The following is a 27,014-nucleotide window of genomic DNA, read 5'->3' as shown; positions in this document are numbered from 1 at the left end:
TCATAGGGACATTGCATAGCTCACACATAGGGACATTTCCTAACTTTCAAACTGCCATAGGGCCACAGCAAGATGGCTCTGTCAGCAGATCCGGTGAGGTTTTTTGGAGACTCTTTATCTATTGTAGGCTCCCACATGATTCACAAAGTGAGCAGAATATAGACTTACTTGTTTACAAATCATCTCTTCTAATTAATTTAGAGCTGGCTTGTGGGCCAGGTAAGACTAAACCTAATTAAGGGCATGCAGTTAAACCTCTCAAGCCAGCCACATAAATCTCTTCCGCCTCTCCTCTGCCATTTACTCTGCCTATTAGATCATGTGGAGTCGCTTAGTACAGTTTTCATATAATTTAGAAAATTATCCCTAGCCCTTGTTTGACACTGAAAACTCTAATGAGCCCACAAAGGAAAAAGCTTTGCTCTCTGGGCTTTGGGGGAGGGGAACACACAGTAGGGTGGTTGCTTTGTGGGGACGGTAGCTCAGAGTAGGGAGGTTGCTCCTGTTAGCTTACCATTTGTACCCACTTACTCTTAGAGAGCTTCCAGGTTTGAATTTGAGGTTTAAAAATGATCTGTCTTTGCATTCTGCAGATTTGATCTGGGAATCCTTGCCCAACACACACCAAGTAGGAAATGATTAAATGATTCCTCTTCACACACCTGAACAGCCAATCACTGCACTGTGGCTAACAGGACGCTGCCTACAGCCTGAGAAAGCTAAGGAGAAACCTTGTAAATGCTCCATTGGTTTCCGGTGTGCACCTTGTGGTCTGAAGATTGCCGAGCTGGCAACAGGAACAGACAGTCTGTCTGAAATTGAGAATTAAAGTAGACTATATGGTTGATATTTTCCATTCTAATCATAGATCTATAAGGTAGGAGAAGCGGAACCTCTTGCAGAAAACCATTCCACTTCCTTGCTTGTAGAAAATGCTATGCTAAATAATTCTGACAGAAATTCTAGACTATACTCCATGACCCGTGCATGTGCTTAGTGACATTACATATTAATACCTTAATATCAAGCTTGCCGTTATCAACACTAATCCAATAAATGCCTGATAAATACTGAGAAACTGCAAAATCCATGACACTTTTTACTTCCAAATTTTTGAGGGCCATTAAACTAGAAATTTGAATGAATTTGTTTGAATGCATTAAATGCAATTCCAAATATTTTCTTTCTGGTGAGATTTTTATGTCTACTGAGCCACCATAAGCATTCAGTTCTGGATGCAAAGCAAAAGCTCCGTGGTGTTGGAAGGCTGCTATCAGCAGAATTATCTCAGATGTGACATACTGTACTTGGCTACAGCTTTAATTACAAGTACCCCCTTTACATGTGGCTACAAAAATTAGGAAATGAAATGGTGCTTATCACATTTCTCAACAGAGAAAAAAATGAAATACATTTCCCACTATGAGCTTGAAAAGAAAGGCACTGCCAGGACTCTTACAACAGATTTCACAATGGTGGGTCCGTCCATGAGAACAAACACTGCTTACAAAGTACCAAGTGGTTCTTTGTAAGACATAATGATGGCTCTGCTCTGCAGTGAGTGAAAGGAGAGGATCTGTCATCGCCCATTTCCAAGAGTGTAGCCAGATTTATTGCACCGCAGCCCATTTTCATTTTCATTAAAATAGCTGGGCAAAGTTACATGAGTAAAAATCTAAGGCTAAAGAACTGACCAATGAGTTAGAAGACCCAAAGGCTCTGCCAAGCTCAAGTCCAGAAAGCCAATGAAAGGTTAAGGAGTTTGTTTGTCTGTTTCTTTGTTTGAGGAAACTACCTCCATCTGCTCTAAGTAGTGACTGCTGTATTTTCAGCCTCCAGCCTTTGCCCCTGTAGCTCTAATGGAAGGGAAAGAATGCAACCTGGCAGTAGTAGCCTGTGCCTGGTGACACCCGGTGAGCCCCAGAGCATTGATAAGTGAACAGAAGCATTTGGAACATTGACAAGGTATCCAATTCAGTGGGAAAATCAGGGATTTCCTACAAACTCAGCAGAGGAATCCCAAGACCAGGCACAGCTGAACCCCTAAAGATTTAGTTACCAGCATCCTCTTCACTCAACGGAAGGAACAGCCCTTATCTCCTGTTTACAGAATGTAACTTCTAGTTTGTTGTGTGGAAATTAAAGTACGTCTTCATGTGAAAATAATGCTGAATTCATACCTTCTCAGTACTGAAGTATCTATGCGAGCATGATTTCAACTAAATCTAGCTTCTGTCTTATACAGAGCGTTTCGAAAGTCATCTGCTTGCCATGCACAGGGCCCCGAATTTCACACAGGAGAGCAAACAGCATGAAAAGGGATGGGTCATTACAGAGATACATACCTCCCTTGGTCTCAGCTTCTCTCTTGATCAACTGGGGACATAGAGGCCTGTAGTAATGGGAGGGCAAGGTCTCCTATGCCCGACCAAACTAGAGTGAAAAATAAGACAACTTTTGAAAAGCAGGTAACTTGCATCAGTTACACACAGGCATACTCTGTCTACCTTGAATGGAAGTAATATTTGCCCACTTTTCACTTACTGGAACTTCTTAGCAATTACACCTTCCACAGTTTGGTCCCTGTAGAATACCATTCAGTGGTCCAGATTGGTCTCATTCAACAGGGCAAATATTTGCATTGCTCAAGTGACCAATACTCTCAGCATCTGATAGTGAAGTGAGTTGGAAACTTCTAGACAAAGCACCAAGCCAGAGCAATGCATAGGTGACCATATTTAAAATGTACATTTGGGAGATTTCCTGTTATTTGCAATAGGATCCCTTAGCAATTAATAGATACATAATAGATGTCAAAACTGCTTATCATAGATTCATGGGATGGCTCAGTGAGTAAGGACGCTTTCATCCAAGCCTGATGACCCAACTTTGAGTCCTGAGACTTATGTGGTAAAAGGAGAGAACTGACTCTCACAAGCTGCCCGCTCACCTCTACACACGCCTCATAGCATGTACCTATCCCTGCCCCCCAAATAATAAAAAAATTAATTACTCATCATGATAACCCAAGTCGCTCCTAATTTCAAATCAGATTAACAATTTAATAGGAATTGATTAATTGCTGTAGGCACAATTATCTGAGTGTGAAGCTGCTGACTCAGCAGCCCTGGTTTCTATTATGCTATATAGGAATATAACATTAAATTTATTAAATTTAATATTTAAACTATTTAATTGAAGTTTCTAGATAATGCTAAGATGGTGTTTAGCCCATGATTTAATAACAATTTTACCTCTCAAACCATGTATTCAATTTGGTAAACAAAGAACCAAAATGATAAAAAGTAGCTTATTGATTTACATAAATAATTGCTTTTTGTTCTCCAAGAAAAGGGCACAAAAAGTTATAGATCATGGGCAATACTTAAAAGCCAAGGCAGTGAATGTCTGTGATTTTCATCTGATATGCATGATAGTTGGGTGTGGTCTGTACAGAAACTTACATTTCTCCGAATAGGAATTGGTCCTGGCCAAGGGTACTATTAGTGAAGGGTACTATTAGTGCCTTGAACGGCTCACCAGTTGTGTGTTCTCATTTATCGTGACTTAATTCTTCCCCCTACCATCCCTTTGTTTTCCATATCAAATTTAAGTATATTTTACTTCCTACTGGCTCCAAACTAAATAACAGACACATTGCTTTAACCCTACCTTGTGCTACTATAAGAGAATATCTGAGAAGGAGAAATTTATAAAGCACAGATTCATTTATTTTACAGTTCTAGACGGTGAGTAATTCTGATCTAGGTGCTTGCTGCCAGGGAAGCCCCTATTTCAGTATCATCCCACTGCTGCACATATAAGAGCAAGAAAATCTGTTCATGTGCATACCCATCCTTTTCTCAGGACCTCACTCCTGCTAAGAGCACGAATCTGTTCAGGAGGACATTCTCCTCCTGACCTAACTATCTCTTAAAGGCCCTATCTCTCCAAACTGCTGCATCGAAAGTGACATTTTCAACATAAAAAAAAAATTAAGAACACATTCAAACTACATACACACTATTTAGGTCTTTTTAAAATCTGGGTAGGAGTTACTCACATATGGACCTCAGGAAGCTGTTAGAAATGAAGACACCCAACCCCATCCCAGACCTATTAAATCAGAACCTGCATTCTTGACTAGCTAACCTATCATATGATGCTTTTACATTTAAAGATTAAGAAGCCCAACCCATCTATAGCCTTCAGGGTTTGTCGTAGATTGAACAATATGGCTGCAGTAATGGAGTAGATAACTGGTGGATAACTAGACTTGATATCCCTGTGACTCCTTCCCGTGGGGTGGAAACAAAGAGGTGAAACAGGTGATCTTCATTGTCTAATGACTGTGTAACTATCTCTCCTAATACTATGCCTACTTTATTTATAGCAAATACTGAAAAGGCTTACCAAAACGCCTGGGCAACCCAACAAGGCCCAAAACTCAAAGGCCTATAGCATAGAGAATGCCACATAAAAGAAGCATCAGAAAGAAATATCCCACTGGGCTTCATTAAGAGTAACATTGGATCAGCATGGGCTTGCAGTCTCAGGCAGTCATTGGGACTGAAGCAAGCTTTTGAAAGATGAGCATAGTTTCCGTGAGTGATGAGGAAGAGTGTGTCATATAAGACATGGGGATCAGCATTAGCCAAATGCACAGAAAAGTGGGAAAAACTGTCAATAGAGGGGATGAGGTCAAACTAAGGGGAAACTTGCAGGAATAAGGAGTTTACAAAAGATGTAATGATTTAAACTAAGAAAAAGTGTGATCAACGTGCACTGCAGGAAGAAGTCAGCCCATTGACCTGTGGGTGTCTCATAGGGATCTGAGGGCCAGAGAAGCCTGGAGGCTCGACCAGACCCCATACTGACATTCTTGAAGTGAATACAATGCTAACACCACAGCAGAAGGAGAAAAGTCCAGGTCTGGGGAAAAACACCATTTTGAGAAATGCCTCCTTAGGACTCTGGAGACTAGTTGGTTTATATAAAGGAAAAGGAGAAGGAGAAAGAGGAAGTTAATATCTTTGAGATCAAGAGAAGTCTGGAGACTCAAAGCTAGAGTACAGAGTCTCTATGACCACCCTACTAGCAGCATGAACTTGGGAATGTTATGGGTCCTTTCTGTCTCCAATGCAAATATTGACAATATGAGATGGAACACACAAAACACTTAGCACACATGTATCTGGAGAGCAGAAGTCAGGCCCTATAAGTGGCATTTAGCCATCAGCGAACCACATGTATGCACAATGGAACCTAATGATTCCTACCACTTAGTAGCATGAGGGAGCAGTACCTTGTTCACATATGTAATATGTTACACTACCTGGACTATTTTAAAAAGGCATAGAGTCTGCTGTCATATGTCACAGATAATACTTAATAACTGGCTATTTTACTGCTGTGTGTATTTTCTGTGCTGTTCCTTTGTCATTATTTTAGAGTATTATTTATGAGCTAACTGAAAATGGCATGTGAGTCAGTCAGTATACATGTGGGCCTTGGTACTAACATGAGAAATTTTGAACTATAGGGCTTGGGGAGTTGTTTCCATTGGTGAAAGGTTAAGCCACACAAATATGAAAACCTAAATTCAATAGTACCCATGTAATAAGCCTGGAATAGCATACATCAGTAATCCCAGCACTGGAAAGGTAGAGACAAAGGGATGGCACGGGCTTACTGGCCAAACAGCATAGCTAGACCAGTGAGCTCTAAGAGATGTCTTAAGAGAGATCTTGACTAAAGGGCTGACAAAATGATTCAGCAGGTAAAAGCACTTGCCAGCAAATCTGATGTCCTGAATTGAATACCTGGGATCCACATGGTAAGAGGAGAGAACCTACATGCCAAGCTATCCTAAGTTTCTCCACCTGTACTGTGACACATGTGCACACACACACATGCATGCACATATACAAACATACACACATATACACATACACACATATAGACATATGCACATATACATATACACACAAAATATTTTGATGAATGTATAAAATAAATAATAAAGATACTCGGTTGAGGAAGACACTCAAAATTGACTTAGGGTCCCCACTTGCATGCACTTGTGCAGACACAAATAAATATGTACACATACACCACACACACAAAGAATAGACTTAAATGTAGTGAATAACTTGGAAGTTTTGTTTTTTGAGACAAGATTTCATTAAGTACAGGCTATCCTCAAATTCACTGGATGTTCCTGCCTCCACCTTGCAAGTCCTGATTACAGTAATGGACCACAAACCTCTTTAATCAATTCTTTTCTCTCCCAGGCAACATTTTTTTTATAATTTTAATTGATCGTACATTAACATTCTGTGTGTATATATGTGTACACACGTGCATGTGGGGGGGCCATGTTGGGCGCACAGAGGCGGTCAGAAAAAACTCATGAGAATTGACACTCTCTTTCTACCATGTGGTTCTGGGGATTGAACTCAAGTCCTCAGTCTTGGTATAAAGAAAGTGTCTTTACTCGTTGAGCCATCTCAAGGACACACCATATATTTTTTTCTTGTTATCTACATTTTTTGAGATAGGATTCATGTAATTCATGATGGCCCCAAACTTCTGATGGATCAGCCTCAACCTCTCAAGTGTTGGGATTACAGGCATGCATCATCACACCCTGTGTGGTGCATTAGAATTAAACTGAGAACATAAGGCAAGCACTCTAACTGAGATATAGCTCCACGTAATACACACCTAAGAATGTTATAATTTTGACTGCTAATTTATTGCATAATGTTTTATTTCTATCCCTTTGCACTATAAATTAGGCATGATTGTTGATTTATATCCATGCAGCCAATGTGGATTTATATTGAATGTGCAGTCACTAATTAATTATATCTCACCTTGTGTTTGAGAGCGTCGTTGTGGATACTATAAGCGCCAATGTTGCTTCAGTGAAAACTGTCAAGAGGGAAACTCAGTGTTGGCATTTATAAAAATTGGCTATTCTTTTCTCCCACTTTTGAAAAGAAAATACATCAATTTTTCCCTGAAAATGTGGAGCTACAGAGCAACATGTTGTTTCTTTAGACTTTAGCTCCCATTGCTGCTGTTGAGGAATGGGTTTCTAGTCTAGAGTCTTAGTAGGTAGTACTTTCTCCAAGCTATTTTTAGGGATGCTATCTGTGATGTATCACGATTGAGGTTTCCTGTTATTTATTCTTCCTAGGATCCATTGAGCTCCTGGGCCTGAGCGTTGATGTTCTTCAGTACTTCTGAGAAACAGTCTGCCAATGCCTCCCAAGCAATGCCTCTTTCACGTTTATCTAGGATTTTAGCTCGCTCTCCGAATCATCTTTAGTTTTTGTTGTTGTTTCGATGATTTTCCAAATCTTCATCTTTCTGAGCTGACTTTTAAAGGATCATTGTCAATATGTCCTTTTTGCATGCTGACTTTCATTTACAGTATTACATTTTAATCACTGCAAGTTCTGTCCTGGGATTTCAAATGTCCATGGTCATTCCTTACAGTTTCTTCTTCTTTGTTTTGATATCCACATATAAGATACTAAATGTGTCGGTTTTGTGGTCTATGGGCATCTCACTGTCTTGGACGGTTTGCTCAGCTATCTGTTCCCATGGGAATTATTTCCAATCTAGATTTATTACACACTCATTCACAGAGGGTCTGTGTTTTCTTCTCCCTCTTATCTGGAGCCATCACTCAACCAAAATAATTGACATTAACATACCACTTTCTAGGTCTCAAACCACACTAAGAGGACCAATGACAAACCTGTGTAGGGTCTTGCTCGTGTTTAGAAATAATCGAGTGGAATTCTTTTTTAGTCTTCCCAGAGCCTACCTCAGTCCTCCTTGGTTGAGGCAACCAAGTTTCCCTGAAGCCTTCTTTTATATAGTTTCTTAGTTTTCCCTCCTAGCATTTTATCGGGGAGTACTTTGATGTATGCCAGCTTCTGTGATACTCCCCAAGGACTCCCCCATACTGCAGAAAGTCATCAAGTCAGATGTTCAAGGGCTGCCTGGTTTGGGAGAGCTCTTCAGATCCTGCCCTGCTCTGTGCCCCCAAGCAGATTTTCTTTAGAAATTAAATATCCCCATATTTCATGCCAAGTCAATAGTATATTTCAAAAGACTTTCTACCACTGCCTAGTATAACAAGTATGTAGTTGAGCTAAAAGTTGTGTGTCTGTGTATATGGTCATCATTATATTTATAGCTTTTGTTATATATACTTCTTTATATATTGAACTTGCTGTTGAATATAGATAAACTTTGATTTCCACTATAAATTTTCATTTTTAACTATAGAATATCTGGCATGTCTTCTGTCATGTGTCTTTTAAAGATAAAGCATTTGAGCTGGGTGTAGTGCCACATACGTCTAGTCTTAGTACTGAGAAGGCAAAGAGAGAGCCAGGAGGATCACTGTGAGTCTGTAGTCACCATGATCTGAAAAAAATGTTCCAGGCCTACCATAACTACATAGTTTCTCTTAAAAATTAGATAAATAAAGGTAGATAGATGATTGGCTGATGAGACAGACAGACAGATAGACAGACAGACAGACAGACAGACAGGCAGATAGATAGATGATAGATAGATAGATGATAGATAGATAGATAGATAGATAGATAGATAGATAGATAGATAGAGATGATAGACAGACAGACAGACAGATGATAGATATTACATAGGTAGGTAAGTAGATAACATACTATTTAAGGTACATTTACAACTAGATATGACCTGCATTACCTGATTTTAAACTTTTTGTTGTATTATGCAGAATTTTAGAGTCTTCTGAAACCTCAAAGCACAGCAAGCTCACAAAACCACAGAGACATAGTTATATCTACCTCTAGTTTATTTAAAGGGATTGATCATGTTGAAAATATTAGGAATATCCAAATTATTGTACAAATATAAACAATGGTAAAATATCAACATGATTTGATTTAGGCAAATTGCTTACCCGAAAAGTTATGTTTGATACACTTAATACAGTAATTTCCAAATTGCCAATAACTCAGAATTTCTACAAAACCTCTAAAAATGGAACCCCTTTGTCTCTTCAGGCCTCTTTTGGTATAAGAAATGAGCCCTTCTCCTTACTCTGTCTGATTTCACATAAGACATTTTCTTCAAGTAGGAACACATATAACTGTCACAGTGTCAAGCCGCCTCAGGCAGCTCTGCCCATCTCCCTCATTCTCCATCTTTATTCTAGTATGTTCGAGTATCTTTTGATACGAAACCTGATCTCTTGCTACACCTGATGACCAAGGAATGGCAACTGGAGCTTCCCAAACTTCTCATTTCTGTGCACGGAGGGCTGCAGAACTTTGAACTCCAGCCCAAACTCAAGCAAGTCTTCGGGAAAGGGCTCATCAAGGCAGCCATGACAACTGGAGCATGGATCTTCACTGGAGGGGTCAACACAGGTAATCAGAGTAGAATGGAGAAAGGCAGCTGCAACCACAATGTGTCCAGACTAATTTTGCCTCAAGTTGAAAATATCCGTACTTCTCTACCTCACCTGCTCACCAACTTCCTCTTACTGCTTCTCCTTCCATTTGCCTTTGTGAGAACTATATAGATGTGTGTCAACTAAGGAGAACTGCATATGAGGAATGGCTTTACTATTTAATGACTTGTACAATTTGTATACATAACTAATAGAAGTTCACAGAATGTTTTAATAGTACCCACTAACTTTTTACAAGATAACTTTTTGTTTTAAATTGAAATGTCTGCCCTTTTTATTTAGGTAATTTCTAACTTTCTTAAAGGGAAGGGGAGAGGCAAGAGAGAGGGGGAGAGAGAGACAGAGAGACAGAGAGACAGAGACAGAGACAGAGAAAGAGACAGAGAAAGACTGTACATGCCATAGCTAATACATGGCATGACTACTACACATAGGCAGACAACCTCAGGTGTCAGCCCCTGTCTTCCACCTTGTTGAGGCAGAATTTCTCTGTTGTTTGCTCCTGTATACACCAGGCTAGCTAGACTGTGAGCCTCCAGGGACTCTCCATTCTCTGTTTCATCTCTACAGGCATGTTACAGATGCTTCCACTACTACTACTGTACCTGGCTTTTACATGGGTTCTGGTGATTCAAACTCAGGTCCTTATACTTGTATGATAGTTGCTTTCTCCACCGGGCTCATACCCAGCCCTACCTTTTTTTAAAAAAAAAAAATACCATTTTTATCAGAAGTTCGAATTATAAAGGTTAAGTCTAGATTATTAAATGCTTATTTAAAATATTTTACTTTTAATTATATTTATGCATGTGTATCTGAGAGTGAGTTTGTGCACATGAGTGCAGTGCTCTAAGAAGCCAGACCATTAGATCCTTCTTGGATCTGGAAATACAGGTAGTTGTGGACTGCCCAACATAGGTACAAGGATCCAAACTCAGCTCCTCTGCAAGAGCAATACATGTTCCTAATTACTGAACATCCCTTCAGATCCATGTGGGTTTATAATGTTAAATGTTCCTTAAAACATTCCACACAGGGAGATGATTAATTACAATCCTTCATGGATCCCAAATATCTTTTCCTGACAGCCATCTAAATCTTCATATTATGATATGAGCATAATTATCCAATCAATTCTTGTAACTACTTACAGTTAGGTTCTTATCTGTAGAACATGATTAATAGTCAACAGATAATGGAGTAAACTTTGTTACCCTGAGTCAGAAATTCTTATAAAAAGGATACCAATGCCAAGTGTGGTGGCTCATGGCCTTAATGCCGGAACTCAGCAGGCATAGGCAGGTGGATCTCTGTGAGTTTGAGAACAGCCTGGTCTATAAGCTAATGAAAATGTGTCAGAAGGCTCAAAGTCTAAACACACGGGCACATTTGAAGCTAGCGGGACACCCTGACTATAACTCTAGTCTAACTAACATCTTCTCCTAATTAAAGAATAGTTGCGTTTTAGCTTAGATGATGTGAAAACTGTAAAAGCGACATAGCTAGAATTTGTGAGCAGTGAGCACACAGCTATACAGACATGCTGTAGCAGTGGTCTGTGTAAATGACCAAGGCCCAGTGTGTTATGAAATCCCAACCCAGTCCATGAGCTGGCAACATCCTCGGCTAACCTGCCCAGCTAGCTCTTACTGCTGATCCTGTAAAAAGAAATTTTAGTGACAATTCGGATTTTAGGCTACACATTTTCCTCTTCGCTAAGTAGAAAGCATTTGCTTGTAATTGTTTCTAGTCTTGTTTTGCTTTCTGATGTAGGCTCAAAAGGACTTCTAACCAATTTTCTATATTTAGAAAGTTGGATTGCTGGTTGTTTTTCTTCTTTTATAAAATGCATTCAAAAGCAGAAAAAAAATAATTTACATCCTAAATACTATAAACCAAACAGCTCATCTCTGCTTAGGAGTATGAGACTTTAATGATGGCTATTAACGCTGGTAGCACATAGAGAAAATTGTGGCAGAGAGATATAACATACAGTTAAATGTCTTGTCCAACCCAGTCCTGATATGTTTTGCATATTAATATGAATATTTATGGATTTAGTCATTTCTGTCTGAAAGTTGCGTTCAGAAATGTTTTCACTTAGATGACACATCGACAAGGTAACAGGTGAAGAGAGCCTCTCTCTGGGCTCCCAGCACAGCACACTGTGGACTAGTGCTCAAGACATGGATTTGATCTCGGGTCTATTTAACAATTGAGTTATTGAACCGTGTCTCCATGGTGAGACTGCTTGGTGGGTTCTTCTGTTCAATGCATGGCTTGTGAGCCCTTATTTGGAGTTAGACTGTCCCTTGAGGCCCACAAGCTGAGTAACACACTAACCATCCAGTACTCCTGTTATGCATCACTGGAGGACGTGGTAGTGAAATGTGGAGCTGTTGGGGACACCCAAGCTACTGTATGTGCAAGGAATTATATCCAAGTTAAAGTTCATAGAAGGGATGCCACTGGGGATAGGTATGTCTTGGGGAATGAGGAGAATGTTGATAAATGTAAACTCTTAGAAAACGTACCTTACAAGTCATGTCTAGAAATGACTGCCCAAGACGGAAGCTAAGAGATTAGAAACTCCTTAAATGGTTCCTTAAAGTCAAGATCGGGTCCCCTACTGCTGTAATCTGAATTTCTTTGCTTTTAACTGTGAGGCAATCATTAACAGAAAAAGACAACAAATAAAATGATGACATTAAAGGTATACTGACACATTTTAGCATACATTTGCCATCGAGTAAGATAGCATTATTATTAGACTTTTCACATTCTGTGATACAAATAGGAAGAGGAAATTGAGGTTAATAAAATCTTAGGTAAATATGTATTGAAATGACCCTAATCCCTTCACAGACTGTAGAATCAATTAACACTTGTGCTTTTTATTCCAAGGATTCAAGATGTTAATAAATCACTATGCTTACAAGCAAAGCATTCACTAAATAATTATATTTAGTCTATATAGATACTAGCTATTCTTTATAGGTAGTATTTACAGAAATTGAAGGAATGCATTGTTTAAGTTTGTACTGAGAAATATTTCTGCATTATAAACAATCTTGTGGAGTGTCTTCTAAATGTGTAGCTTTTATAGAAGTGTGTCAAAATTTTATATCTAACATTCCCCCCCCAAAGTTAGATATTCATTAATTTCCTGCAGGATGATAGAAAGGTCACTGACCTTAACAAAGTTAATCCTCTCCCTTTCTTTGTTCTTAGGTGTCATTCGTCATGTCGGAGATGCCTTGAAAGACCATGCATCTAAGTCTCGAGGGAAGATATGTACCATAGGTATCGCTCCTTGGGGAATTGTGGAAAACCAGGAAGACCTGATTGGAAGAGATGTGAGTCCTGGGGAGTGCTCTACTGTGTGACTTTTCCTGGCATCTGTAATATGTACAACACGATACTTTTAAGTCCATCTTTCAAAGTCAAACTTGTATTATGAAAGGTTTACTAAATGATTACTAGGTTTCCAAATTCTATCTAGATAAACTCTCTGTCAATTCTCCCACTCAGGGTGTTGACAGTAACCCAGATCGACTGTGACTTAAATGTGCTAAATGGTCATCAAAGGATTAGTTTTGTAACACAGAAAGAGCCTGATCAGGCATTTCATCTCTTGAGCCCAAGAGATGGGTAGACACTGGAAGGCGCAATGAACAGCTACCAGGGCTAATTCTGATCATTCAAGGGCATGGAAAAATATTCAATAATAATTACAAGACACTGATGAAATACATGTAAGAAGACATTAAAAATAGACAGGCTTCTCATGTTTGTGGATTGGAAGAATTGATATTCTTTTAATGTCCCTTCTACTCCCTATCAAAATATCAAGGACATTTTTAGAGAACTAGGAATAATAACCTTAAAGTCCATACAAAACCAGATAGCCAAAAGATTCCTGGAGAGATGAAAGCTGGAAATGTCACAATATCTGATTTCGAGAACTACCATGGAGCAGCAGTGTCCTAGACAGTATGGCATTGACAAAGAAAGAGACAAGTGGCCAAGAAAACTGAGCAGAGATGCCATGTCTCCACATGTAACCAATGCTTAACAGGGGCACTGAAGATGCTCAGTGTACAAATGATGCATGTTCCCAAAGGACTCAAACTGGACCCGTATCTCTCACTCTGTACTTGAGATGGAACCAGATGGAAGGGGAGGTGGGGAGAAACTGGGAGAAGTAGAGGGAGGAGAAATGGTAATCAGGATATGAGAAAAGAACCTATTTTCAATGAAAGAAAAGAAGCATTGAAATGGAAGAGAGGGGGTAAGCAGAGCCTTAAATGTGAGATCTGAAGCCACTAGAACTTGAAAAAGAGGGAGCACTTGAAGGCCTTTGGAGGGGCAGTGGTTTTCTGCAGAGGTCCTGTAATGGCAGGAAACAAAAGTGAAGCTTTACTAGTTGGGATGAAATCAAACTCATGACTGCACAGCACAAGAAGCAACAGGATGAAGAGGCAACTTACAGAATGAGACAGATATTTGCGATTACTTGTCTGACAAACAGTTAGGGGCTGGAGTATATAGAAACTAAAAACAATTTAAACAAATATAACTCTAAAATGGGAAAGCAAACTAGTTATTTAATATACTGAAACACTGAATAGCATTAGCCATCAGGGAAATATAAATCCTAACTATAATGAAAACTGGTATTATAAAATAAATAACAAATTCTGGCAAAAATACACAGAAATGAAACTCATATATTGGTAATGGTGATATAAATTATTCCAGCCATTATGCAGAACAATATAGAGATTCCTCAAAAATGAAAACTAGATATACCAGTTCTATGTATAGATCCAAAGAAAGGTAAATCAGCACACAAAAACCTGCCACACTAATCACAATACATAAGGAATTAGCCTGGATGTCCAGCAACAAGTAGTTGAATAAAGATTATATATATATGTGTGTATATGTATGTAATAAAGATTTTATAAACACTATATATATATATATATATATATATATATATATATATATTAATTAATTAAATACTACCTAGACAGGAGATCCTGCCATTAACAGTAAATGGAATGGTGAGACCAGGACCAGGTAAAATAGGCAAGACACAGGCAAACAAGCACACCATGATTTGATGTAAGAATGACCACTAAGATCAGGAAGAATGGATGTCTGAAAAGAAGGAAGTGGATTTGATCTGTGCTATACACACATACAGAAATTCATGCTGAACCCCACTAGTATGTATAAGCAACTCATGAGTCAATTACATTTTAAAAATACATATAGTCAAAATATCTTTTTACAGTGCAAATTAAAATGGCAGGTTGCACAGTCACTGAAAACATAATTATAGTCTAGTTAGTCAATAAATCTGTCATCAAGGTTTATTAAATTTTGATCCGATGAGCTGCAATATGCATAGAATTTACTTGACTCTTTTGTTATAATAGTGTTTGTGTTTCAAGTTGTTCATGAGAGTAAAAGTACTATTCTTACTAAGAGACAAGGCCAGATATGGTGCTGGAGAAACTCAAATTTGATAAAAGCCTGGGCAGCATAAATCAGGGGCAGAACTCTTAGAACTTAATCAAGATCCTCAGTATTAATAAATGATCCATAATGAAGATGAATTGGGAATGATGGAATCTAGACTTCGTGGGAAAATATAGAAAATGTAATGATAGCTCTCTTCACTCCCCACTTTATGACGATTTCATCTCTAAACACAGCTGAAGTTCTTTGGCTGCAGGGGTCCTTTCCACTGGGACTTTATCTGATGAAAGACACTAAGGATCTCTCCAGGGTCCCTTTTTATTAGGATTTCCATTCAAGTAGACTCCATACTTGAGGGTTCAACCCTCACGACATAATTAGCTCCTAGAGACCTCACCTCTGAACACCATCACCTTGTAATTAGGATTTCAATGTTAGAAATGGGGTGGGAGGGAACATAAATTTTTAGTTCATTTCATCAATGTAAGAGTGCTTAGAAAATACAATTTGGTTTAGTTTGTTGTTAAGCCTTAATGTAATACTTTGCATAAGAATATGAGGCATTGATAGAACATGTGAATGCTTCATATTATCATTTCTTTATCCCTAGGTAAATTATAAAAGTAGTTTCTCTGTTGCCACAGCTTCTCTAGGTATAATAATGATGATACTAACTGTAATTTACTGAGTATGCCCTGAAGTGGAATAGCTTTGTAGGGTTAAGTAAACAAACCATGAACTAAAACCAAAAGTCCAACCCTTTCCAGAGACCACTGTTATATTTATTACATCAGGTAAAAAATACTCAACAGTGGAGTTTTTTTTTCTTTTTTTCTTTTTTTGGCTGTTATTTGGGACATTGGTAAATATCTTAACACCTACAAATTAAAGTTGAAAATATCCTCAGTAGATAATGAAAACTCTCTTCATTGTCCTGAAAAAAAAAAATCTTGGCTTAGATAGATAATTATAAAAGTACCAGGAGTGTGAAGTCAGGAAAGAACTTCTAGCAAATTCTGATTCTCACTTAACACACTTTAAATTTATATTCCTTACTTTTAGAAAACAACTTGGCCAGAATTATAAAAGGTAACTTAAAATTTTCTAAAATCTTTGCCTCTAGCCAACCCAGAAGCAAAGGTATATTTTCATTTTAACTTAAGGATGAACATTATGTTTGGCAATTTTCTGGCAATATAATTGCTAAACTATCTTTCTATTCAATGTTGTACTTGATGTACATTAAAAGTTCATCTCCTGGAGCTTTTATATCTTTGAAGAATTCTTAGAAACATGACTTTTTTAATTCTATCTTGCATTTTAAGCCAAGGTCAGTAATACAATTGGTTGCTAAATTGGATGTACTTAGCAACTCAGCACATTTGTCAGTTATCCTGAGGGCAAGCCAAATATGACTGCATGCTGTAAACTTAAAAAAAAAAAATCCCAACAGTGGCCTCAGTATGAGATTTGTTAGACTTTTTTAGATAAGACATACTCAGAGGATGCTAGAGGAAAAGGTCAGAGGCAAGGAAACCCACCTACATCTGTTAGTTATACAGGACAGAGCCAATGCTTGCTGAGCCTGGACCACACAGATTCTGGGCAAACTGCCATGGCAGCAGTTAGAGTCCCTTACTTCAAAAAGGCAGTTTTGGTGACAGTAATGATGAGTTTGGACTTGGGAGTGTTATCACTTTAAAGTTCCTTTGAGATATTTCCAAGAGAATTTCTGAAATGCTACTCAGCATATGAGGAAGAAGCAGAAAGATGGGCCTACAAGCTTTGATTTGGAAGTCATCTCCGATAGATGACAATCAGGTCATCCCAGAGGCTGGCATCAACATGGGAAGGCGACAGTAACGGAAAGAAAGCTGAGGCCCTGACGATCTCCACAATTTACTAGCCAAGTAGAGGGAAGAGCCAGCAAAATGGCTGAGATATAGGAACTGAACAGTGAGTTATGGAGGCCCAGGGAAGGCTGTGCTTTGGAAAGGGAGCACCATGCTACTTACAGACTGAGGATGGTGGAGACTTGGGACTGTTAGATGTCACTGGTCAAAACTGCTTTAGTGAAATAACAAAAAGGCAAGCCTGCTCACAAGAAGAAAGGCAGCATAGATGGCCCCAAAGAGAGATAGGCCATCCACAGGAGTCAGTGTGAGGAATTAAAGCAGCATAGATGGTACTGGTGTTTCAGGGAACATGGAGTCTAGTCTATAGGAGTTAGGATGCAAGGGATTAAACAACCCATGGTATTGATGTTTCAGGGAATAAGAAAAATAGATTACCCACCAATCAGTATTGTATTTCTATCCTAACAGCTATCGTTGATTTGAGTGCATGGTTCTTTAAGGCTTGTGTCTCAGCTACTCTTTAGAGTACAGACTGTGGTAGTTATGGTGGGGTTATGTACATTAAATGTATGTATATTAAATGAAATGCATTTAATATGCCTATCCCAATGGACATCGTAGTTTAGACCAGTCAACCTTGAACTGCTCAGGATAATGACATTAACCTACAGTTGAGCCTATTTTGAAGTAAAATGCTAAATAGTTCATATAGTTTACTGGCCACAGTACACAGTGGAGTACTAAACCAATCACTTACCTTTCTAATCATATGAACACCTGGATGCTATGGTTTTCTGCCACTACAAAACATCATAACAGAAAATTACTAACCTAGAAAAAGAACAAACTTTGTAGTTTCTATTGAATAGATATTGTTTTTAATACCATTGTAAAGTTGAAAAAATCACAAGTTGAACCATTGCATGTGGGGGATTTTTATCTTAAGTTGATTTTACAACTAGTCTCAATTTATATAGATACACAGAAAATATATAATGCATAGGGTTACCCTAGCCGACTAGTAAGAACAGAAATCAGATCATCTGCCAAGTAGAAGAGGAAAGAATTCCAGTGAGCACTGTTAAGAGGTTGCAGGATGCTAGTCACCTAGGAACACATATCCAAACTGACCAAAAGTGCAGGGCACGAATTAAAGGCAACACAGAGGGCTCATGCCTAGAGGCAGGGGGTCTCAGCAGTCATGAGATTATTTACAACAACCAGTCCAGAAAAGGAGGAAAAAGTATATTTCAAAAATCTCAAAGAAAGGCAATATAAGATAGTTTCATCTATGGATGAATAAAAAACGACCTTTAAACTTAGTGGCTTAAGTAACAGACTGATTTCTCAGTTATTGGTGGAGGAATTTCTAAATGGCTTACCTGTGAAGCTTAGGTCTCTTGAGGTGACAGTCACATGACAGCTGGGAAGCTCCATGGTCTGAGGCTACTATGCCCTCTTCATAGCTTGCTTCCTAGCCTGTTGCTATTTGTCTGTCACCGAGTCCTGAAACCATCTTCCCAACATAACACCAGATTCCTCTGGTGTAAACGAGCTGACAGAAAGAAAGCTAAGAGAAACTCCTTTTATGGTTACACGCACTCAGTTTTTACTATCCCTTAGAAGTGAGTCATTGCACCCAACCTAGATCGAGAGAAGAGTTTCAGAGAACTTCTGGTTCTGGTTTAAATCCATCCCCATCAGGATCCCTGTGATAGCTGGATACAGGAACCTCTTTTCAGAGCCCTTTCTCACTGCTAGTAGTTGGCTCCCCTCAGGATGTGCTAAAGGGAAGTGAGACTATTCAAGTGTAAAGTATGAAGCGAGGGCCACAAAAACTCTGTGCGACACACACCGAGGGACACATTTTCAAAGAGTTGCAGAAAGATGAAATTGATAGACCCATGGCTTTTCGTGTGGATCCCACAGCTCAGGGATCTGAGCGCTCTTTGAAACGGGTCTGTGGGTTTTTACTGCCTCCTTGTGTGGACTGCTGAGCTGCAAGATAGCACCTGGGTTTCAGGGTCATTTCCTTTACTCCTAAGCTTAAGAGCTGCTCTGAATAAGATAATACACTGCTACTCTTGCTGGCTGACACCTCTCTAATGGTGAAGGCATGCAAAGCCTTTCTTTTTCTCCTCTAATTCTCTCAGTCCCCATGCTCCTTTGTCCCTGAGGCAAAGGTTGTTTCCTGCCTCTCAGCAGTACCCCTTTTCCCCAGCAGCTGGGGATGCCAAATCCTTAGATAATTTCCATACACCTTTTATTTCTCCCTCACCAAAGTGCAGCCACATCTGGCTCCCTCTAGTACCTTTTCTTTTTACCTCCATATAACCACAACCCGTTCTAGGTAGCTCAACTGGAAACAGTGTGCTCAGCTGTCTGACAGATCCCAAAGTCCGATGAGGCATTAACAAAGTGCCCAGCAGCAAAGCCAACCACAGTATCCTCTATGAATTTGAAATGAGATGGTTCTTGGTTTTCCTTCCTAACGTGCACTGACTTATATAGAAACTTCAGATTGACACACAGCTGATGGAACACATTTGGCCAAGACTTCTTACATCTCAAAGCCTTATAGTTCCCTGGATAAAATAAACACAGACCATCACTCCGTGAGATCTTGTCCTCACCATGCACGGCATGCTAGACACAGTCAATGAATGCTCACGTTCTTCTGGTCTTCATTAAAGCTATATTGCTCTTAGGAGAAGGAGATGACCATTCAAGCCATGTGTGCCCTACTCTGCTGCTTGCCTGGACCGTGTCAATACACAAGTCACTAAGAAATGGATTTGGAACTGCAAAGGGCCTCTGATTGATGACATAGAAATCTAATTTAGCCCAACTCAATTCTGTTAGGAAGAGGGATCTCAGGTGAGCAAATTGCCAATGCACTGCACAAAGCACCAGACGAGGGAAAAGGCTTCGATGTATAAGAAAGGGTGAGACTTGACTTTAGTAGCCAACACCCATCTTAGGTCATTGTTCAGCACTGACTTGAATTAAGAAGTGTGCTTTTAGTGCACCTTAGACAGACTCAGGTATTAGAGACAAGAAGCTGCCAGAAATTTTAAGTCCTGTACTTTACAGATAAGAAAACTTAGCACATCTTAAACATTTATGTATTAGGAGACATTATCTTGAAACGTGATCATGCATATCCTCAAGTCAGCATATCCATCACAGGCTGCATTTCCTCAAAAAGTCTATGAATTAATGAGCAAGGAATTCAGATATCTGCCCAAGGTTACAAGGTAGTAGCTATATAAACCAAACCATAGCCCCTATATGCTGATATCCTGAAATACTTCTAAATGAGACCAAGGCATGCCCGGAAATACATAGAAAAACTCCAGCAGCTATTCTAGACCAAACTGTAAATGGCTAATTTAAGCCTGTGCACAGATTACAACTGTATCAGTCTATGTCCAACATATAAAGGATGCTTTCTGCTAATGCCTTGTATAAACCCATGCAAGATTCCCACTCCAAAGAGATGCTGTTTTATAACTGAGGTGTATAAAGGCATGGGCCAGATTTCTATCAAACACCCAGTGTAATACTAAATGGTATGCAATGGGTTAATGAGTAATGGTATATTCTCACTCTTGAGGGATAAGAAAAAAATACATTACTTAAATGCACTGTGATCAGTGATGGCCAGAGAATAGAAAGGTCCTAAAGTCCACTTCTAAGTTGATTTACTTGCTCATCATGAAAACCAGTTAAAAGGCCTTTGGGACACTATTCAACATTCTTCAGTTCAGATTTTTTTGTTTGTTTGTTTTTTTGAGACAGGGTTTCTCTCTGTAGCCCTGGCTGTCCTGGAACTCACTCTGTAGATCAGGCTAGCCTTGAACTCAGAAATCCACCTGCCTCTGCCTCCCAAGTTCTGGGATTAAAAGTGTGTGCCACCACCACCTGGCTTCAGTTCAGAATTTAATCTCAAAAATGAAACACAAGAAATGATATGGGTGTCTGCTTTCTGGTTCTTCCAAGGAGGAGTATGGTGACCTCCATTTTCCTGTTTTTTTAGGAAGAAAAGGTGAACACCTTACCTGGTGGAGGCTATGAGGCTTTGTGGCTTACCTGCCTCTCATAGTCCCCACTGAGAAGCATGCACAGTCACCCAGTGTACTGTGACAACATCACCAACACACTCAGCAACACACACCTCCAAAGACAGCCATCTCCCCTCCCCCATAAGCTCTTAACAGCGAAAATGGCTGTGCTGCCTCCAAAACCCATCAGAAGGAGAAGTTCATTTGTATTCCTGTTGTTGAAAAAGCAGTGTTTGTTCAATTTGTAAAACACACAAGAAGAATCAGGAAACCTTTGTATATATACAGATTGCAACTTGAATAGAAAAAGACTGCAGGCATGTTTGTAATGAGGAATAGTAAGTGGATCTCGTAGGCAAGTTAGACCAAAATATGTTTCTCGGAAGGATGGAAGTTATTTCCAAAGTTTCAGTTAATCAACAAATAGTTCCAAGCCAAGCCATCATCTTCTTAGATGCCTGGAAGGATGCGACAAATCATACTTTGCACATTTTGTCAGCAGATGGCTGGTTTTCTCCCCCTTGCTTTACATTGATCTAAATTTCTTGGGTAAAACAAAGGTGAGTGGTCTGCCCCACATTATGTTCTGATTGCTGTTTTACAACTGGAAGCATATAGTTGGTAAGACAGAGTAGAGCTGGACAAGGAATTAATATTCTACAATGCTTGCTTGGAGCTGGGCGTGGTGCCTGGTTCTTTGCACATGTAATCTAAACCAGCCCCCCCCACCCCGCCCCAGGTCAGTAGTTTTATCATATCTGTTTTTCCAAATTAAGAGATTCAGGTTCCAACAGCCATAGACAGAACTGCAATTCCATCCTTGATTTATGTCGTTGGGGATGTTCCAGGACTCTGTAAAGCTTCCCCTAAAGAGGAAAGACATACTGGGGAATTTTACTCGTTTTTCAGATTTCTATCCTCTATTGTTCAGCAAACAACCTCTCTGCCAAAATACGGCAAACTATAACTTGCTACCCATAAGATCAAAAGAAAAAGGATTCGGATAATGAAGGAATCCAAATTTGACAGTTTTGCCTTGGCCAATGCAGATGTCCAGCATCCTCTAGGCACTGCCGAGCTGTTTCACAAGATAGGGTTGTCATACATCTGGAGACTGAAGCGCCAGTGGGCTTAGGATTTGGCAATAGAAGAAAGAGATGTGACAGTCCTAGGTGGAAAACAGAATTGCCTTCTATTTTCTGATGAACTACTCAGTTGAGTTCCCAACGATTTTCATTCCTTTTTCCCCCCATTAGAAAATTTTACTTTTACTAACAGTCTTTAAGTAGATTAAGGAATTAAACTGGGGGGAGGGAGAAGGGAAAGAAGGGAGGGAGGGAAGGAAGAAGGAAAGAAGGAAGGAAGGAAGGAAGGAAGGAAGGAAGGAAGGAAGGAAGGAAGGAAGGGGACAGATAGACAGGAAACCAGCACAAATGAGGAGGGTCCACTGTCACACATCATTTAATCTCCAAAACTCCAGTCTCCCTTTCCCCTCATAGAGATGCTGTGCCCTCCCCACCCCTTTGGCACTGTCCCCTCAGGACCTGCCACTGAAAATCAGCACAGGAACCAAAGCATTTTTCTGTGTCCAATGCGCAGTGCAGAGGCACTTTCAGAGGAGGAGAAAGTCTTTCTGCTCAGCCTTTCAGCAAATCATTAATATTTAGTAGCATGCACTCCCCTGTAGGATGAATGTTTTATGATCAAGTATGAGTGGCAACGAATGGGAATTTCAACCACAAGCCACCCATTCTTCACCCAGCGCTAGGGAGTGCAGAACAGGCTTTGCAATACGGGCCTCTCCACTTTGGAAGAATCCCACTCACTCTTCTGGACAAGGCAGCAATTGACCACTGCCCACAGGGTTATCAAAGGCAATAATCAAGTTTATCGGATTTCAAAATCAACAAGGAGCAATTGAAACGAAACTCTGCGTTGGCATCATATCAATGCTATATTTAAAAACCGGAACACATAGAACAGGACTGAAAACCATTTCAAAAGCTCGGAATCATATACATATTTTAAACGTAAATGAGATCAGTTCCCTAACAATTCTGTAAAGAAAGGATCCAATGCCTTTCCAGGTTTGAACAAAAGCATGCCTATCTCAGGTTTGCCTATTCGCTCAGTTTACTGAGAGCATTTCATCTTCCAGGCACACTAGACTGTGGGTTTTGAATCAGGATCAAGGTCTAAAAAATGACTTACATGAGCGCTTCACAATTGAAAACTGCCCTCACTAAATCACTCTGTAATGTGTTTAATGCACGACTCAATCTTACCCTTCTATTGTATGGTGAGTTATTACATGCTGGAAGAGGCAAGTGTATCTCATCTGTATAATTAATGGATGCACTATACAAAGGCACAGAAATAAGAGCTCAGTAGCATCTATTTCCGTCCTACCAATTTCAGTGATTTTGTGTAACAGTGAGCCTTCTCAATGGCTGGCTTCTCTTCATCCTTTCCAGCTGAAGCTCCATCCTAGATATTTTAGCAATAGTTTGCCAATATACTGTGTGTCTAAGCAGAGGGAAAATAATAATAATCTCAGAGTTTTGAATCGGGCTTGGATATAAGTTCTGATTATTTGTCTAAATTTTTAGATAACTTGCCTATCTATTTCTTTACTTTCCAATCTAAAAATGAAACATAATGTGTAGCGTAGGATTATGACATGGAATGCATATGCTATACGAAAAGCAGCTAGTTCATGATGGATATGGCTTTGATAGCCAAAAAATAATGTCAAAGATTATATTGAAATTGCTCTACTTTTACAGAGTGCAATTCATTATTGAAATTAAAAATCGAAATGGGAGTGAGAGAACACAACTGAGATAAAGTTTTAGGCCTGGCTTATTTTCATCTCACGAGATTGTTATTTTATATTCAAGCTGTTTTGTACTTAAGGAGTCTATCAAGGATAGTGTTGGTTTTAAGTAACAGAACTTCTGGTTCCTAAGTGAGGTACAACAAACTCCCCTAACTGAGCCAACCGGTCTGGCCTCAGTGGGAGAGACTATACCTAGTCCTGCAGTGATTTGATATGCCAGGGTCAGATGATACCGAGGGGTGCCTCCCTCTTGTGCCTCCAGAGGAGGAGTTTGGAGGGAGAAGCTCGGGGAGAGGAGTCATGTGAGATAGGGACTGGGAGGAGAAGGGGCCTGATATTGGGATGTAAAGTGAAGAAAAAAGAAACTATCTTAGTTAAATGTAAAAAATTATGTTTGGCTCAGTAACAAAATATCAATCTGACTTAAACAGTCATCAGCACATAGGTCTTTAGTACAATGAAGGTATAAGCTCAGATTTGGTAAGGGCTGGTTCCTTAAGCATAGTCTCCCTACCTGAGAACCACCATGCCTTCTTTTAATGTCTCTCGTCCTCTGTCTCACATCCTGTTTCCTCCGTTCTGACTCTGCCTTCCTCTTGCTGCCTGTAGGTAGTCCGACCATACCAGACCATGTCCAACCCGATGAGCAAGCTCACGGTTCTCAATAGCATGCACTCCCATTTCATCCTGGCTGACAATGGGACCACAGGAAAATACGGAGCAGAGGTGAAACTCCGAAGACAACTGGAAAAGCACATTTCACTCCAGAAGATAAACACAAGTAAGTAAGCCACTCTGTGACTACCACATTGCCTAGAAAATAATGCTAAATCTTTATGTATCCTATGCAGCAAGGAGAGAAAAACTCAAGGAAACTGTAGGTACCAGCCATCCTTCCTCCTGGGCCAGTGAGTAAAGTGAGAGAAAGTTATCCAGGGGAACACAAGAGGAAGCCTGAGAATACTAACACAATTAACAGGTTCAAGCTCATTTCTTCACACTCAGAGAATCCATCCCCAGCTGGGGTTTAAGAATGCAGATAAGCTTTCTCTGAAACTTTTCCTACTTCTTCCACAGTACCCCAGAGAAGAAAGGCACCCCAGAGAAATGGCTGCTATTTAGTAAGCCTTTTTTTGTGTGTGTGACTAAAAAAGGCAAAACAAATCAGGCTTTGATCTTAGCACAGAGGGGTCTCAAAGGAGTTGAATGTGTTTTAAACTAAAGAACACTGGGCAGGCATCTTGCTCAAGCTCTACCACTGTTTTACATTTATGTATGTATGCATTTGTCATCTCCAGCTATGCGTGCATTTTGATATGAGTATGTATGTGTGCTGTGTGCTACATATCTGATGGCTATAAAATTTCTCTGAAGGTCTCGTGAGCTCTGTACTGAAATTGTCATATAAACATTTGGCTGTAAAAAGAAAGGATCCTCCCCTGATCATCTACTAAGGGTCCTCTCAGAAAAAATACTTTCATTTCCACAAAGTAATATGTGAGGCTTCAGTGGCTTGCCAGTTTAGATTGTAAACACATTCACACATGCACAAACATATATGTGCATATATTCATGTATATGTTTATGAGTAAAGGTATGTCTTTCACTCTTGAGAGACAAGAAAAAATTCATGACTTATATGGTATTTGTATGTATATATACACATATGTATATGCCTTATATATAATATATATACATATATACACATATATACATACATATATATAATAGAAGTTTGCATATTACATTAAAATTTCATAGCCTATAATTTCAAGAAAAACTATATTCCCTTTGGCTACTCTTCAAAAGCTCAGTGCCATGTGGTTCAACTTTTTCAAATCCCACCTCTATTCTCTGTCTTTGTCCCTGATGGATCTTCCTGTCTATAGCTGCCTTTTTGGCAGAGCTAGGATGCCAGGCTCTTCTTGTCTTAACTTTCCGTTCTTATGCCCTCCTCTCTAGTTGTCTCTCTAGCTGCTTATTTAGAGAAGCTTTATACATTCATTCTATTCTGAGTGAGATCTGGAATAACAAATGTGGCTCAAGTCTGAAATAAAAATCATATTAGGAAACTCCATTCTTGAATCTTTGCAGCTGTGGCCCAAAAGGAGCACTGGGGGGAAGGGATGCAGTAAACACACACACACACACACATGAGAGAGAGGGGGGGGAGAGGAGAGAGAGTGAGAGAGAGAGAGAAGGAGGGAGGGAGGGAAGGAGGGAGAGACAGAGACAGAGACAGAGACAGAGAGAGACAGAGAGAGACAGAGAGAGCTCTAACTGATCAGAGGCTGGCAGAGACAAAAGCATTGTCAGCCAGGTGGTAAACTTTGCTGAAAATACTAGCACTTTCTTTCATCTAAGTATTTGAGAGAATGAATGGGGAGATGTTATATAATTAGTACTATTCTAAGTTATTTTAGGATATAGTGTTACTTTTACTTTTCTCCCCTGCTATTGGGTTAAATATGAGAGCTCATGAGAGATTAGCTAGAAACTGGAAGACAGGGAGAGCAAGGATCCAAGACATAATTCAAGGTCAAAATTAGTACAGGACAATGAGCAACACTCTCTAGACCAGCAAAGGCCATCACTGTGCAGGCCCTGGTCGCTCCTGAGCCATTTATAAAGCAGAGCTAGATATGTGGTTGGATGGCTATTCAGTAGTTTATAAAGCAGAGCAAGAGGTGTGCTTGGATGTGTTAGGTACCAGCTGAGGATATGCAAGTTAGATTAGCCAAGACTGTTAGCTGAGCCTTGTGTTTGAAAGCTGCCCAGGCATAGGTGCCTTTGGGTCATTCCAGAGGGGATGCTTTTTGTTATGTAATTCATGTGCCTACAAGGATGCCTTTCTCCAAAGGTTTTTTAAGTGCTGAGTATTACAACTGGCCTTCCAGGAAAGGAGGGAAGGAGGGAAGGGCAGGCAGGAAGGCTCCTGAACAACTACCTCATGCCAGTGAACAGCAGAGGCCAGCACCTGGAGAGTGAAGGACAACCCTGGCAGATGGTTAAGGACACCAGAGGAGACCCAACAAGAGGCAGTCTTTGGAGTGATAACTCATCAGGAAGTCTCACATCTTATTTGTGGAGACACTGGACTATTGCTTTACTATCAAAGAAGGTAGCAGTTTGGGTTCAATATTCACAAGTGGGGACCCATGCAAGGGATGTGGGTGTAGAGATGGAGCGTGGATACAAGTACTGATGGGCTTGTTTTGTTAACGGATGTTGAGGCATCATAGAAACCTACAGGCTCCCATTCTGCTGTATGAGCAGTAGCA

The 27,014-nt window shown here is 39.7% G+C and overlaps 1 protein-coding gene across 24 annotated transcripts in view; it reads left to right on the top strand.

Annotated features, from left to right (window-relative positions):
- Window positions 1-27,014, top strand: part of Trpm3 (transient receptor potential cation channel subfamily M member 3) — an 818,801-nt gene that overhangs the window by 547,983 nt on the left and 243,804 nt on the right. For all 24 annotated transcript variants that reach the window (XM_028763978.1, XM_028763979.1, XM_028763998.1 and 21 more), the window contains exons 4-6: window positions 9,227-9,440; window positions 12,716-12,840; window positions 24,343-24,514. In XM_028763978.1, the coding sequence (XP_028619811.1) occupies window positions 9,227-9,440; window positions 12,716-12,840; window positions 24,343-24,514 (511 nt within the window). The remainder of the gene's footprint in view (window positions 1-9,226; window positions 9,441-12,715; window positions 12,841-24,342; window positions 24,515-27,014) is intronic.

The sequence above is a fragment of the Grammomys surdaster genome, unplaced genomic scaffold (assembly GCF_004785775.1).
Source record: "Grammomys surdaster isolate TR1022 unplaced genomic scaffold, NIH_TR_1.0 141, whole genome shotgun sequence".
NCBI classification, from domain to species: domain Eukaryota; kingdom Metazoa; phylum Chordata; class Mammalia; order Rodentia; family Muridae; genus Grammomys; species Grammomys surdaster.
This window is presented reverse-complemented; position numbering and strand designations above follow the sequence as displayed.